Raw genomic sequence first — 14,423 nt, 5'->3', positions numbered from 1 at the left:
TGTGGGTTCAGCACTTAGGCTGCGTTTACACAAGCATCCCAATTCTGATATTTTTTCCCACTAATTGGTCTTTTGATCAATCACATCAGATCTTTTTCAGAGCTGATCTGATTGGTCAAAAGACCAATAAGTGGAAAAAATATCAGAATTGGGCTGCCTGTGTAAACACAGCCTTAGATTATTTGTGGGTGCGTAGAAAGAACATTTGGTTCCATTAAAAACATAATGGTTTGAAGACAAGTCTGCTGATGGGACTTTCAAACACATATAATCAACATGATGTTTTATTAAATTAGCTTTTGAAAGGTTAAGTACACGGAAAGAGGGCAGTTGAATGTTTCTGGCTTGGATTTAGTGTCAAACGCTCCCATTCTTTCTCCATATTTTTACTGTAATTGGACAGTGACTACATTAAATGGAGGTTCCTGCAGGGTCTTCCTTGTTATTACTGTAATTGGACAGTGACTAGACTAAATGGAGGGTCTTCCTTGTTATTACTGTAATTGGACAGTGACTAGACTAAATGGAGGTTCCTGCAGGGTCTTCCTTGTTATTACTGTAATTGGACAGTGACTAGACTAAATGGAGGATCCTGCAGGGTCTTGTTATTACTGTAATTGGACAGTGACTAGACTAAATGAAGGTTCCTGCAGGGTCTTGTTATTACTGTAATTGGACAGTGACTAGACTAAATGAAGGTTCCTGCAGGGTCTTGTTATTACTGTAATTGGACAGTGACTAGACTAAATGGAGGATCCTGCAGGGTCTTCCTTGTTATTACTGTAATTGGACAGTGACTAGACTAAATGGAGGATCCTACAGGGTCTTCCTTGTTATTACTGTAATTGGACAGTGACTAGACTAAATGGAGGGTCTTCCTTGTTATTACTGCAATTGGACAGTGACTAGACTAAATGGAGGATCCTGTAGGGTCTTGTTATTACTGTAATTGGACAGTGACTAGACTAGATGGAGGATCCTGCAGGGTCTTGTTATTACTGTAATTGGACAGTGACTAGACTAAATGGAGGATCCTGCAGGGTCTTGTTATTACTGTAATTGGACAGTGACTAGACTAAATGGAGGATCCTGCAGGGTCTTGTTATTACTGTAATTGGACAGTGACTAGACTAAATGGAGGATCCTGCAGGGTCTTGTTATTACTGTAATTGGACAGTGACTAGACTAAATGGAGGATCCTGCAGGGTCTTGTTATTACTGTAATTGGACAGTGACTAGACTAAATGGAGGATCCTACAGGGTCTTCCTTGTTATTACTGTAATTGGACAGTGACTAGACTAAATGGAGGATCCTGCAGGGTCTTCCTTGTTATTACTGTAATTGGACAGTGACTAGACTAAATGGAGGGTCTTCCTTGTTTGATTCCAAAGGGACGATGACCACTAATAAAATCAGGATTTGCAATTGGATAGGCTGTGTAAATTTAACTAAAGTATATCAAACTATGGGTATTAAATGGAATATCCCATTTAATCACTTTAAACTAAAGGCCTCATATTACATATCAAATAGGAGTTGTGAGATGTTGGCCTGTGTCTATAGATCTCAGCTTAGTTCTGCTATTGCCTTCATGAAAGGATGCTGCAAGCACTTTAGCTACACGTGTGTCTCCAACAAATGCTCTGAGTAGGACTGTTGACATAAACGTTTAACTATGCAGATAGACGGACACATCTTGTAGCTTTACATCGGACCTCAGTGTCCAGTCTGCATTTTAGAGATAGAGAAAAAGCTGTTCTGTGTGTTTTTTTCTTTTTTCATTCTATTTTCTATTTATCCAATAGAAATGGATGTGTCTGTTACATGTTCTGTATTTATAGCAAAGAAACAAACAAATAATGGTTTGTCTTGAATGTCGTGCATGATTTGAATGTCTAATACGAACAGTTTACTGTGGAATGTGTGGTGGATTTCACAACTGTGATTCTATCAAGATGAAACATTTGTGGCAAATTGCCAATATTGATTTCATAAGAATGTTAAAAAGTGTAATTTACTTTCATCAATAATGTTAAATTATGTTAAACTACTCAGATTTGACCATAAATGTATTTAATATTTATAATTCTGAGAGTATTGCACCTATTGCTTGTGATACTTCACAACAATAATCAATGTGGGCTGATATCTGTAGGTGATATACTCCAAAGAGAAGATAATATATAATTACATATTTTATTTGAAGAAACTGAGAAAAAGCAATATCTCGCTGTGTTTGAAAATATAAGATATTCTGGTGCTTTATTAGGAAAAAAACAAAACTTGAATTTTAAAACTGTTAGCTAACATGTTTGTTTTTGAAAATACTTTGCAGCATTACTGTGTAAGCCAGGTACTATAGAAGGTTGTTTCACTTGTTTGCAAAGACGTGTTGACCCTGAATATCAGTTGTATCTTTACCTAATGCGAGTGAGGGACTGGCTAGATTACATTTGGCCTAGGCTTTAGAAAACATGGCTGGGGTCAATTTGAATTGAAGTCAACCAATTCAGGAAGTAAACAGAAATTCCAATTCAATAATTCAATATTTTTTTTATCTATTTTGAATGATTTCTCATAAAATGACAAGCTATTTATTTACATCAAATCACATCCTGAATTGAGTGTCTTCAATTTGAATTGACCCCAACCCTGGTGGAAAATATAGAATAGGACAAGCAGGAAGCTAATCAGTAAATGTGGAGATTTGTGTGTATTCCTCTTGCTCGGTGTTCAAACACAAATGTTTGGCTACCGACACACATTACATCAAAAGATGTGACAAAGTTTTTTTTAAATACGTTTTTATTTATTTTTTGGAACCCAAAAGCCCTCATTGTGATAACACTGTGGCAACACAACACACACACACACACACAGTGACCATCTTCAGAGACAGAGCTCATAGACGAGCTCTGTGTCGGCATCCTAGTTAGCTTCATCAGCGCACACTTTATCACATAGAGCCTGACAAACCAAGCTGCTCTTCGATTTCAATCACATAGCATTAAATCTAAGTTTCAGGACCAACTATTAGACACAGCTAAATACTTCTGTTTGATTCTGTTGTACACAGTGCATTAAAAAGGCATTGTTCACGCTCTCTGGCCATGTTCAGTTCTACTCTGATCCAATCTGACATAATCCTATACATCTATGGTTGGTTGGTTATTTCTACATTGGAATAAAATATTTTCCCTAATCTTTCTCTGAATCTTCTCATCAAATCCTTATTTTTCCAAAAGAACCACACAGCATGGGGTTTTATATTAGAATGTTTTATATTAGAATCCTCTAGGGATTTTCAGTTGAATGGAGCGCAAACAAGACTTTGTTGGCAGATCTACTGTGATATATACCTGGTATAGACACCAAGCGCTATTAACTCCAAGGGCTCTATTCAATCCACATCGCGGAAGTTCAGCTTTACAGCGTGTTTTAAATTTTAAAAAAGCAATGTTCCCCGCTTTAGCGCAGGCTGCATTCCCGGTAAACGCTGCATATGTTGGCTCATTTGGAAATGACTTTTACATTTCTGTTGCAGAATCTGTAACGCTTCAGCGTTCCAGATCCAATAGAGTTCCAAGTAAGTGTTGGGAGCAAATGCAGTGGCCAAGCTGCTTTTAAAGGCAAGCATCCGAAGGTTAATTATAGGTGGGTGTGTAAGTAATAATACTGGTTTCCCTTATAGCCTAAGAAAAGGCATATCTTTGTGATTTCATAACAGATATGTGGCTATCTTATTACAATCTTGCATAATCTAAAAAAATAAATAAATAAACACTCAAGGAAGCAAAACTATTGTTAATATGTGTAACATCAAAATAAAGTAGATATAGTGTAGAGCTATTGCACAGCTACCCAGATATTCAACGTTTGCATACAGAGCAAATGTCTGACATGATTATCCACACACCAAAATGTCAGTCAACAGAATACAGAGAAAAAGCAAGTCATTTACAGCGTCAAAATTGCCAAAATGTACAGCAAGAACACACAACACAATCAAAAGCAGCATAGGAAGAAACACCTTTGGGTGTGACATCACCAATGGTGAAATCTAGAACATTGGTCCCACCAGTAGCTTGCCAAAGTTTGGAACACCTAAAAGGACGGAACATTTCGTCAACAACACCATGGGAATGCAATGACGGTCTAAACCGAGACAAAAACCCCAAGTCCAATGGAAATGTAACAATCCCAATAGTATTCTCTGTTTTAGTGGTACATCTCTCACATGAGCACAATTTAGGTTTTTGGAATTCACAAAGCAATAGTGTGAAAGATTCACTTTTAGAAATGTTTGGTCCATTTATGACAAGATGTGCTCATTATAAAGCACATTTATAATCTAACGGTTACCGTCTCTCTGGTTCAAAAGGCTCTCAAAGAGCAGCCAATTAAATGATATCTCCATCATGATGTCATAAATGATCTCATATACTGGGCTGATGATGACTTCCTATAGTCACACCACTCCTACAGTATGTCATTCGCATGGGTAAGGCAAACAAGGACGTGAAGAGTTCAAAGTTCAAACTTTGGCAAGTATTGGTGATCCCATGTTCCACAAACAAATGTTTAGATTTTTCCTTTTAAAACCTCTTTCATGCATCAACACTGCATAAAAACTTCACTTTGTTTCAGTCAGTAGTATTCCTAAGTTAGTAGAAGATAGTTATTAGTATAATATTGCACCAATGGTCTTTTTCACTAATCAAGAGTGGTTAAATACTTTAGTTCCAGTGTCAGGCAAAAAACCAAAAAGCTGGTGCGCCATGATCATTCAATAAACAACGTAATTATTGCACATGCTCGTCTGAGGACTCCTAAAGAGGAGCTTGAATACGCGTGTTCGGCCTCGGTCCATTTCAGCCCCTAGCCCCTTCTTTCAGCTTTTACCCCGTCAGCGTTAGATCAGCCAGGACTGGATAGATAAACGCAACACAGCGGAAGCTCAACTTAACTTATCGGAAGACTAGGTGAAGCCATCAACATATTGCTTTCACCTATCCAGTCTATTCAGATCTGTGAATACCAATGGAGTAGGAGCGAGGCGAAGTGGCTAGTGATTGAAATGGAACTGGGCCTTTGTTCTGCTATCCAGAACCCTTGGCTAATGGCAGACAGACCATCCACAGGCTTCATCCTCCACAGATAAATACAGCAAACAATTACCTAGAAGTGTTACACCTATACATTCCTCCACTGTGATTCCAGCAGATCTAGCTAGATTGTGGATGCTATTCAACTTTTTTGCATTGTACTTGCAAAGAAAGTCCTCATTGATGAAATGCCACGAGGAGAAAGTTTGCATTTCTGTGGCAGTGAAAGTTGAATATTTGTTTTGAAAGAAATTGATTGTTCATGTATGTCTGTGAACATATGTGTGTGACGAGGGTACTGTCACAAATAGAATGAATAGAATGGGCATCCCCATTGCCAGGGTTAGAGGTTCCAAGCCTATTATATTTATATGTGTACCGTACGTGTTTATACATTTGTATACTATACATTTCCTTTCTCAAGCCATGAGTTCACATGCATTGACACTTATCCCGTCCAAAAGCTGCCAGGCAGAAGAGCACAATCTACTATGCTCCAGGTTGAAGCTTCCCTTAGCTACAGATCTAGGATCAGCCTACCTTCACCAAATCCCATAACCTTTACCATTAGGGAAAAGGCAAATCTGACCTTAGCTCAATGTCTAGGGGCAGCTTCATCCTACTCCTTCTACAGCAGTCAAGGGCGCACATTACTGTAACCATCAGAGGCACGTTTCAAACCACCTTCTTCTACACGCTCACAACAAGGTAATCATCAGACTGGACCAACAGTTTCTGGAGCTCAAAGACTCCAACAGAAGAACAAGGGTGGAGGTGGGGGAAAGAGAACAGTCAAACGGAGGGTGGAGGAGGGGGAAAGAGAACAGTCAAACGGAGGGTGGAGGTGGGGGAAAGAGAACAGTCAAACGGAGGGTGGAGGTGGGGGAAAGAGAACAGTCAAACGGAGGGTGGAGGTGGGGGAAAGAGAACAGTCAAACGGAGGGTGGAGGAGGGGGAAAGAGAACAGTAAAACGGAGGGTGGAGGTGGGGGAAAGAGAACAGTCAAACGGAGGGTGGAGGTGGGGGAAAGAGAACAGTCAAACGGAGGGTGGAGGTGGGGGAAAGAGAACAGTCAAACGGAGGGTGGAGGTGGGGGAAAGAGAACCGTCAAACGGAGGGTGGAGGAATGACACTAAAGGAGGAAGAGTTCAGGTAAGGCCCAAGGTATACGAGGCAGGAGCATTGGGCACAAATTGCCAGCAGGAGAGAAGTGGAGGAGAGATAGGAGAGAAAGAACATGGAGTGATCTGAGGAGGGACGTTGGATGCTAGAGATGAGGCAAAGAGGAAGAGGAGGGGTCGTGTCTGTTCTGGCGGTGAGGTCAGAGTTCAGAGGTTGTGGTGTTATGCTGGCTGGTTCCTTTAAGAGGTCATCACCTAAAACAGGCACTGGCTGCTGCGCTTCCTGGTTCCTGGACGCTGATTTGACGTTGCCGGGGCGTCGCCAGGCTTCAAGAAACTCCAATCAGTAGGCCGTTCATTGCCGGGACTTCGGTCTTCAGCTAAAGGGAGAAGAGGGGAAAAAAGACTAGATTATTCACTGCTACACTCCTGTTACATACACAGATGGAGAGAAGATGCCGCAGCCAAAACGTTGATGAATTTTTTTTTAAACTTCACACGCAATGAAAGAGTATGCAAAGTTGAGGTTTATCTGCAATGATTCTGAAGATTTGTTGAGCTTAATGGAATATTCATGTTTCAAATTTGTTTTGCCTCGTTATTATGAAACCACAACAATAGCTATTATGCTTGCAGATGAAGAGAAGCTGAAAATTGCTGTCTAAAATGTGTTATGTAAAAGCCTCCCCTCAGTAAGTAGCTGACCTGTAAGTTTAAATTCCAGTAAGAGTCTTAAAAGCTTCAGCCTGCCCTGGCTTTCAGCCAATCGCATGCACGCCCCACCCCCCCTTCAGGTTTTCCATGATTTATACTAATTGGTTTCTATGACTTCTATGGTTTCTATGGTTTCTATGACTATCATACTATGACTGTCATACACTTATGATAGTCCTTGATGATTATTATTCTGTTGTTTGATTGGATGGTAAAGCAGTGATGTCACACAGCATGACAGCCACAGCGTGCCAAACCCTTTACCAGCATAAGGAGAGGAAGAGGAGGAGCTTAGGGAAGAAATCCTCCGTTCGTTCTTCTGGAGGTACTCAGGGGAAAAGAGGAGGAGGACGAGAAGGAGGAGAGGAAGGAGGGAAGAGACACGGAGGATGAAGGAACAGGTGGAACAGACAGGGTGGGTGCAAAACAGTGACAGTAGAGAGAGACTACAGTACTGACACTGGGACAATGAACACAACACATTAACACCATTTGATGTGTATACAAGATATGTCAAGGAAAATGATCATCTCTTACCTCCAAGTTAGTCCTTGCTTTTTTCAACACATCGCGAGTCCTTGATACTGCAATATAAAAGGCAAAAAAAAATCTAACTAGGACCCTTTGCTGTAACACCAATGTAATCACACACACACACACACACACACACACACACACACACACACACACACACACACACACACACACACACACACACACACACACACACACACACACACACACACACACACACACACACACACACACACACACACACACACACACACACACTCACGCTGGTTGACGATGAAGTGCTCCATGCTCTCCTTGGTGCGGCTGGTGCTCCTCAGTCTCTGGACAGTTCCCTGGAGAACCTCCTCCTGCTCCGAGATACGCCCTCTCAGAGACAGAATTTCCTCCTGCATACATTGCTCCTGCAAGGGTCACAGCAATCAATCAATAGACTGATCAATCCAGTCAATAATTCAATATATCAATAAACCAAACAACAGTTCATATGTCTGACTAGCTTAGAACCTGCATCATCAACAGAGAGCCTCAAAGCCACCACACGATTGACACGTGATGTCACAAACCATCAATTACAACAAATCAACAAAATAACACATAGGTAGTAAATCATGTATTCGGTACCTTCTTAAGGTTGTGGGTGAAGTGGTCGGTGCTGGGCAGGGCAGCCCTCCAGAACATCTTCAGCAGGGACACAGTCTCCTCCAGGATCTGTCTCAGTGTCTTGGTGTTGGACAACAGAGTCCTCACACAGCCATAGTCCAGGAGGACCTAGACAGAGACAGACTCATAATATTCCCTGAAAGTAGCTGTAGTGGCAGACTGTTCACATCGAGAAGGTGGCCAGCGCATACACAAGATTTGGCTATGAGTTTCAGGATTAGGTCATCACTTCCTCAGATGTTAGCACAAATAGATAATAGAACTAGTTTCCCTATGCTCCACACCCCCCACCCCATCACTACCCACTTACCTGGTCCTGGCTGTCTACCAGCATTGAATGCCTGAGGCAGGCCTGAAGGGCTGTTTCCATTCTCTGGACCAGACTCCTCCCCTCCAGGACCTGCTGCTGCAGGGCGCTGTAATCGTCCACGTGCCCGATGGCGTGGCGTCCGTTCTGGTTAGAGAACGAGCCGTCCGGGGCGTCCCCCTGCAGCTCTGAGTGGGGGTCCAGATCTAACGGATGTCATCATTTTATGAAGAGATAATTGGGGATGTTATTAGTTAGTTATTTTTATTTTATAAGAGTGATTAACTTCCGTAATAACATCCTTCCTGGACTATTTGTGCAGACTTGTGTAAACTTCTTGAGATGTGTGAATCAGATATGTATAAGTCTATTTTGTCCATTTGTCAGACATCATACAAAGATGGAACAGCATGCAGTGCAGTTGGAGCTAGAGTCACACCGTTGGCAGTGAGCGGGGTCTCCACCAGATCTGTGTAGGGGACGTGGTATGGAGATCCACAGTTAAACAACCCAATGTCTCTGACCGGGGGAGACGGCGCTGGGTCTGCAGAACACCCACAGAGACAGACAGGGATGCTTGGTCACCACACACACACACACAACCCTGAGCATTCAACTACATTTAAAGAATGATAATGCTTCAAATCAAACATTTCACTCATTAGTCTGTTGTTAATGGTTCATTAAACACGTCAATCAGTTAGTTCAATGGGATTTACATGAGACAAACTTTCTGAACTCTTTTGTCCCATTCATTGTGTTGAAGAGTGGGCCAATATCAAGCGTAGGCTGGCATTGAGTGTTGGTGCCTATCAAGCTGATATCAAAATGTATTTCCATACTGTAACCTCAAACCACATCATCACACCACACAACACCCCTCTTACCATGTAGTAGCTGCCGTCTGTAGAGGCTGTCCCTCTGGGGGCTGTCTGTAAGGGCACTGAGAGACGGGGTATGAGGGGGCTCCATCCCCCCAATGCTCCCCAGCCCTCCGTGGACGCCCCCACCCAGCTTCTGCTCCAGATGTTTGTGGAGTTCCAGCTGTTTCAGGGCACTGTTCTCCTGTACACTGCTCTGGAGCTGGGCTCTGAGGCTCCTCACCTCCCCTAGCAGCTCCCCCAGCTCCCCGGGCAGGGGCAGGGCAGGGACCCGACCGTACTGGCCCTCACACAGAAACTCTGTCAATCCCAATAATAGTGTTAGTCTACATAACAGAGTGAATGTCATTGGCCCACGGCAAGTATCAATATAACAGAGTGATTGTCATTGGCCACAGCAAGTATCAATATAAATTACCTAAACGACTTCTGAGCGTCATTTTGAATTATATATGTGAAAGTCCCAGTTATATGCACGTATCTCAAGTTAGGATACATATATACATTTTAACTGGTGAACTCCTGAATTACAGTGCTCTCTATGCAACCAATAGCCTGTAGATAAAGTGGGAAGGCGGACCTGGGTTGCCCTTGGCGTTAGACCACACTCTGTGGTAGACCTGCAGCTCACTCTGCAGAGAGTGGAGCAGCTCCCTGCTCTCACACAACTGCTGCTGCAGCAGGGACACCTCATGCTGCAGCCTGGAGAGTAGAGAGAGGTTCACGGGTTAATACACACACACCATCAGCCACATACACATACTGTCAGCCTCACCCACACACACACACACACACACTGTCAGCCACGCACGCACATACTGTCAGCCACACACACACACACATACTGTCAGCCACACACACATACTGTCATACACCCACACACATACCGTCAGCCACACACACACACATTCCGTCAGCCACACACACACACACATACCGTCAGCCTCACCCACACACACACACACACACCGTCAGCCACGCACGCACATACTGTCAGCCACACACACACACATACTGTCAGCCACACACACACAAATACTGTCAGCCACGCACGCACACACTGTCAGCCACACACACACACATACTGTCAGCCACGCACACATACTGTCAGCCACCCACACACATACCGTCAGCCACACACACACATTCCGTCAGCCACACACACAAATTCCGTCAGCCACACACACACACACACATACTGTCAGCCACACACACACATACTGTCAGCCACACACACATACTGTCAGCCACACACACATACCGTCAGCCGCACACACACATACCGTCAGCCACATGCACGTTCATACCGTCAATCGCACACACACACACGCACGCGCACACACACACACACACACACACACACACACACACACACACACACACACACACACACACACACACACACACACACACACACACACACACACACCTATTGTTCTTGTCATGGCTGTTCTGCCTCTCCTGTCTGAGTGTGTGTATCTGCTGTCCCTGCTCCTGGCTGTGTGTCTGCAGCCGGCGTAGCTCCTCCTTCCACTGTTCCGCCTCCAGCTCCGCCTGCTTCAGACGGGCACGCCCCGTCACCGCCCCCTCACGCAGCTGCTCCGCCTCCTTACACATGTCTGAGGGGGAAGCACACATGACGGGAAGGCAGAGCAAGACAGTTAATCAGATCCTTTTTAACAACATCAAATGTTTTAGAATTGTCCATGCCTTACAGAGGGCTTGCAGTTGACTTAGACCGCCTAACGGCGGCCATATTGGAAGACCACCGCTTTAATTCTTCTGACAACAACAGCCGAGTGGCTACCCCAAACTGCATGATAACAGTGTTATCAGTTGATTCATCACCCCATTCATTTTCTGTGCAGTATTTGGCTGCTCTAACAAGGTTAGGAAAGACAACGGGAAAAAAATACAGATCCCCGCAATCATGAAACACCATTGGTGACACCAGTGAGATAAGACTAAAGAACTGTCAGAAAAGCAAAGAAACCTTTTTGCCCGACAAGACCAGAACCTAGACAGCTGTCAATACACGGTTAGCATGTCACATGAGTTTCAAGTTTTGGTGAAGCAATTCTTTCACCATAAAATTACACCTTTATAACAAGATGAGGGGTGGGGTTGTGTGTCTATTTGTCAATAACAGCTGGTGCACGATGTCTAATAAAGAAGTCTCGAGGTATGTACTCATGTACTCCCTGTTCACCCACGACTGCATGGCCAAACACGACTCCAACACCATCATTAAGTTTGCTGACAACACAACAGTGGTAGGCCTGATCACCGACAACGATGAGACAGCCTATAGGGAGGTCAGTGAACTGTCAGCGTGGTGCCAGGACAACAACCTCTCCCTCAATGTGAGCAAGACAAAGGAGCTGATTGTGGACTACAGGAAAAGGCGGGCCGAACAGGCCCCTATTAACATCAACGGGGCTGATGTATTGGAGCACCAAGTCTAGGACCAAAAGGCTCTTTAACAGCTTCTACCCCCAAGCCATAAGACTGCTGAACAATTAATCAAATGGCCACCGAACTATTTACATTGAACCCCCCCCCCATTTGTTTTGTACACTGCTGCTACTCGCTGTTTATTATCTAGTCATAGTCACTTCACCCCTACCTACATGTACAAATGACCTCTAACCTGTACCCCTGCACACTGACTCGGTACCCATACCCCTGTATATAGCCTCCTTATTGTTATTTTATTGTGTTACTTTTTATTGTTTTTTTTACTTTAGTTTATTTGGTAAATATTTTCTTAACTCTTCTTGAACTGCACTGTTGGTTAAGGGTTTGTAAGTAAGCATTTCATGGTAAGGTTTACACTTGTTGTATTCAACACATGTGACTAATAAAGTTTGATTTGATATGAGATGCATCCATCATCGCATTTGTAGACTAATGTAAGGCTGCTATTCCTAATGTGATGAGTAGATTGGATAGTGATAATTTAGGCTATTAATAATCACGTAGTGGCATAGGATTATAGGATATATATCAAAGATGTTTCTTTCCTTTGCACAGGAAAAAATGTGGCCTTTTTTTCCTGAAAAAATAGTGACAATCAAATAAAACGAATTGGAGTGCTTATGACTGAACAAAAAGGTAATGCTCATTTGAGAATACAACGGAGAAACAAATCAGAGACAGATTCCCTTCCCCTCTTTATTGCAGGATGGTGATCTGTGATTAATCAACATAGTTCATTTTGAATAATAGTTAAACTTGATTTAATTGTTAACTTATCACTTAACTATTTCAACACTATTTCATATAATTTCAAAGTGTACTAGTAAACTAACTGATATGTAAAGGTTAGACATTTTAGTAATAAGTAGGCTATTACTACTAAAGCATAATTTCAGGTGAACAAAAAATATACAAGAGGTGGCCAACTTCCTTCCACTGATCCCTGATCTACTGGAGGAGCAGACTTACGTTCCAGCCCAGCAATAGCACACCTGATTATTAACTAATTAGCCCTGAATATTGTGTTGCTATCTCTCTCTTTCCTCAGTTTTTAACACTGGGGACTGGAACTGGAGAATATTTTCATAATGTCCTCCCACAAAGGTACCTGGCCTATCTAGAGTAGCCTACTCTCCCTTCTCTGACAGCTGGAACTGCTAGCTAATCCTTTCACCCTCTTCCATCGTTGATAGCTAGCTACCTACCTACTGTAGCTACAAATGGATTTAGTTACAATAATAAATACATGAAGATAGCTAGCTAACTATCTAATATGAAGTTAGCAAGCTGGCAATATTTAATTCACTTAGCTAGCTATGCAGTATGTAAAGTAATTTCCTCACCATCTTAGATAAGCATGCCCCGTTCAAAAAATGCAGAACTAAGAACAGATATAGCCCTTGGTTCACTCCAGACCTGACTGCCCTTGACCAGCGCAAAAACACCCTGTGGCGGACTGCAATAGCATCGAAAAGTCCCCGCGATATGCAACTGTTCAAGGAAATCAGGAACCAATACACGCAGTCAGTCAGGAAAGCAAAGGCTAGTTTTTTCAAGCAGAAATTTGCATCCTGTAGCGCTAACTCCAAAAAGTTTTGGGACACTGTAAAGTCCATGGAGAACAAGAGCACCTCCTCCCAGCTGCCCACTGCACTGAGGCTAGGTAACACGGTCACCACCGACAAATCCATGATAATCAAAAATTTCAATAAGCATTTCTCAACGGCTGGCCATGCCTTCCTCCTGGCTACTCCAACCTCGGCCAACAGCTCCACCCCCCCCCCCCTCGCAGCTACTCGCCCAAGCCTCCCCAGCTTCTCCTTCCCCCAAATCCAGATAGCAGATGTTCTGAAAGAGCTGCAAAACCTGGACCCATACAAATCAGCTGGGCTAGACAATTTGGACCCTCTCTTTCTAAAACTATCCGCCGCCATTGTTGCAACCCCTATTACCAGCCTGTTCAACCTCTCTTTCGTATTGTCCGAGATCCCTAAAGATTGGAAAGCTGCTGCGGTCATCCTCCTCTTCAAAGGGGGTGACACCCTAGACCCAAACTGTTATAGACCTATATCCATCCTGCCCTGCCTCTCTAAAGTCTTCGAAAGCCAAGTTAATAAACAGATCACTGACCATTTCAAATCCCACCGTACCTTCTCCGCTGTGCAATCCGGTTTCCGAGCCGGTCACGGGTGCACCTCAGCCACGCTCAAGGTACTAAACGATATCATAACCGCCATCGATAAAAGACAGTACTGTGCAGCCGTCTTCATCGACCTGGCCAAGGCTTTGACTCTGTCAATCACCGTATTCTTATCGGCAAACTCAATAGCCTTGGTTTTTCTAATGACTGCCTCGCCTGGTTCACCAACTACTTTGCAGACAGAGTTCAATGTGTCAAATCGGAGGGCATGTTGTCCGGACCTCTGGCAGTATCTATGGGGGTACCACAGGGTTCAATTCTCGGGCCGACTCTTTTCTCTGTACATATCAATGATGTCGCTCTTGCTGCGGGCGATTCCCTGATCCACCTCTACGCAGACGACACCATTCTGTATACTTCTGGCCCTTCCTTGGACACTGTGCTAACAAACCTCCAAACAAGCTTCAATGCCATACAACACT

The 14,423-nt window shown here is 43.4% G+C and overlaps 1 protein-coding gene across 8 annotated transcripts in view; it reads right to left on the bottom strand.

Moving 5' to 3' along the window:
* Nucleotides 1-2,788: 2,788 nt before the first annotated feature.
* Nucleotides 2,789-14,423, bottom strand: part of LOC115157436 (myomegalin) — a 117,044-nt gene continuing 105,409 nt past the window's right edge. For 6 of the 8 annotated variants that reach the window (XM_029705684.1, XM_029705685.1, XM_029705683.1 and 3 more), the window contains 10 exons: nt 10,753-10,942; nt 9,904-10,025; nt 9,330-9,623; nt 8,882-8,986; nt 8,446-8,648; nt 8,097-8,243; nt 7,738-7,876; nt 7,479-7,525; nt 7,206-7,260; nt 2,789-6,607 (listed from right to left, as the gene is read on the bottom strand). In XM_029705684.1, the coding sequence (XP_029561544.1) occupies nt 6,483-6,607; nt 7,206-7,260; nt 7,479-7,525; nt 7,738-7,876; nt 8,097-8,243; nt 8,446-8,648; nt 8,882-8,986; nt 9,330-9,623; nt 9,904-10,025; nt 10,753-10,942 (1,427 nt within the window). In that variant the 3' untranslated portion in view covers nt 2,789-6,482. The remainder of the gene's footprint in view (nt 6,608-7,205; nt 7,261-7,478; nt 7,526-7,737; nt 7,877-8,096; nt 8,244-8,445; nt 8,649-8,881; nt 8,987-9,329; nt 9,624-9,903; nt 10,026-10,752; nt 10,943-14,423) is intronic. The other 2 variants (XM_029705682.1, XM_029705680.1) reach the window with 2 other exon arrangements.

The sequence above is a fragment of the Salmo trutta genome, chromosome 21, assembly GCF_901001165.1.
Source record: "Salmo trutta chromosome 21, fSalTru1.1, whole genome shotgun sequence".
In the NCBI taxonomy this organism is placed as follows: domain Eukaryota; kingdom Metazoa; phylum Chordata; class Actinopteri; order Salmoniformes; family Salmonidae; genus Salmo; species Salmo trutta.
The sequence above is the reverse complement of the archived record's forward strand: the minus strand, read 5'-3'. Positions and strand labels throughout refer to the sequence as shown.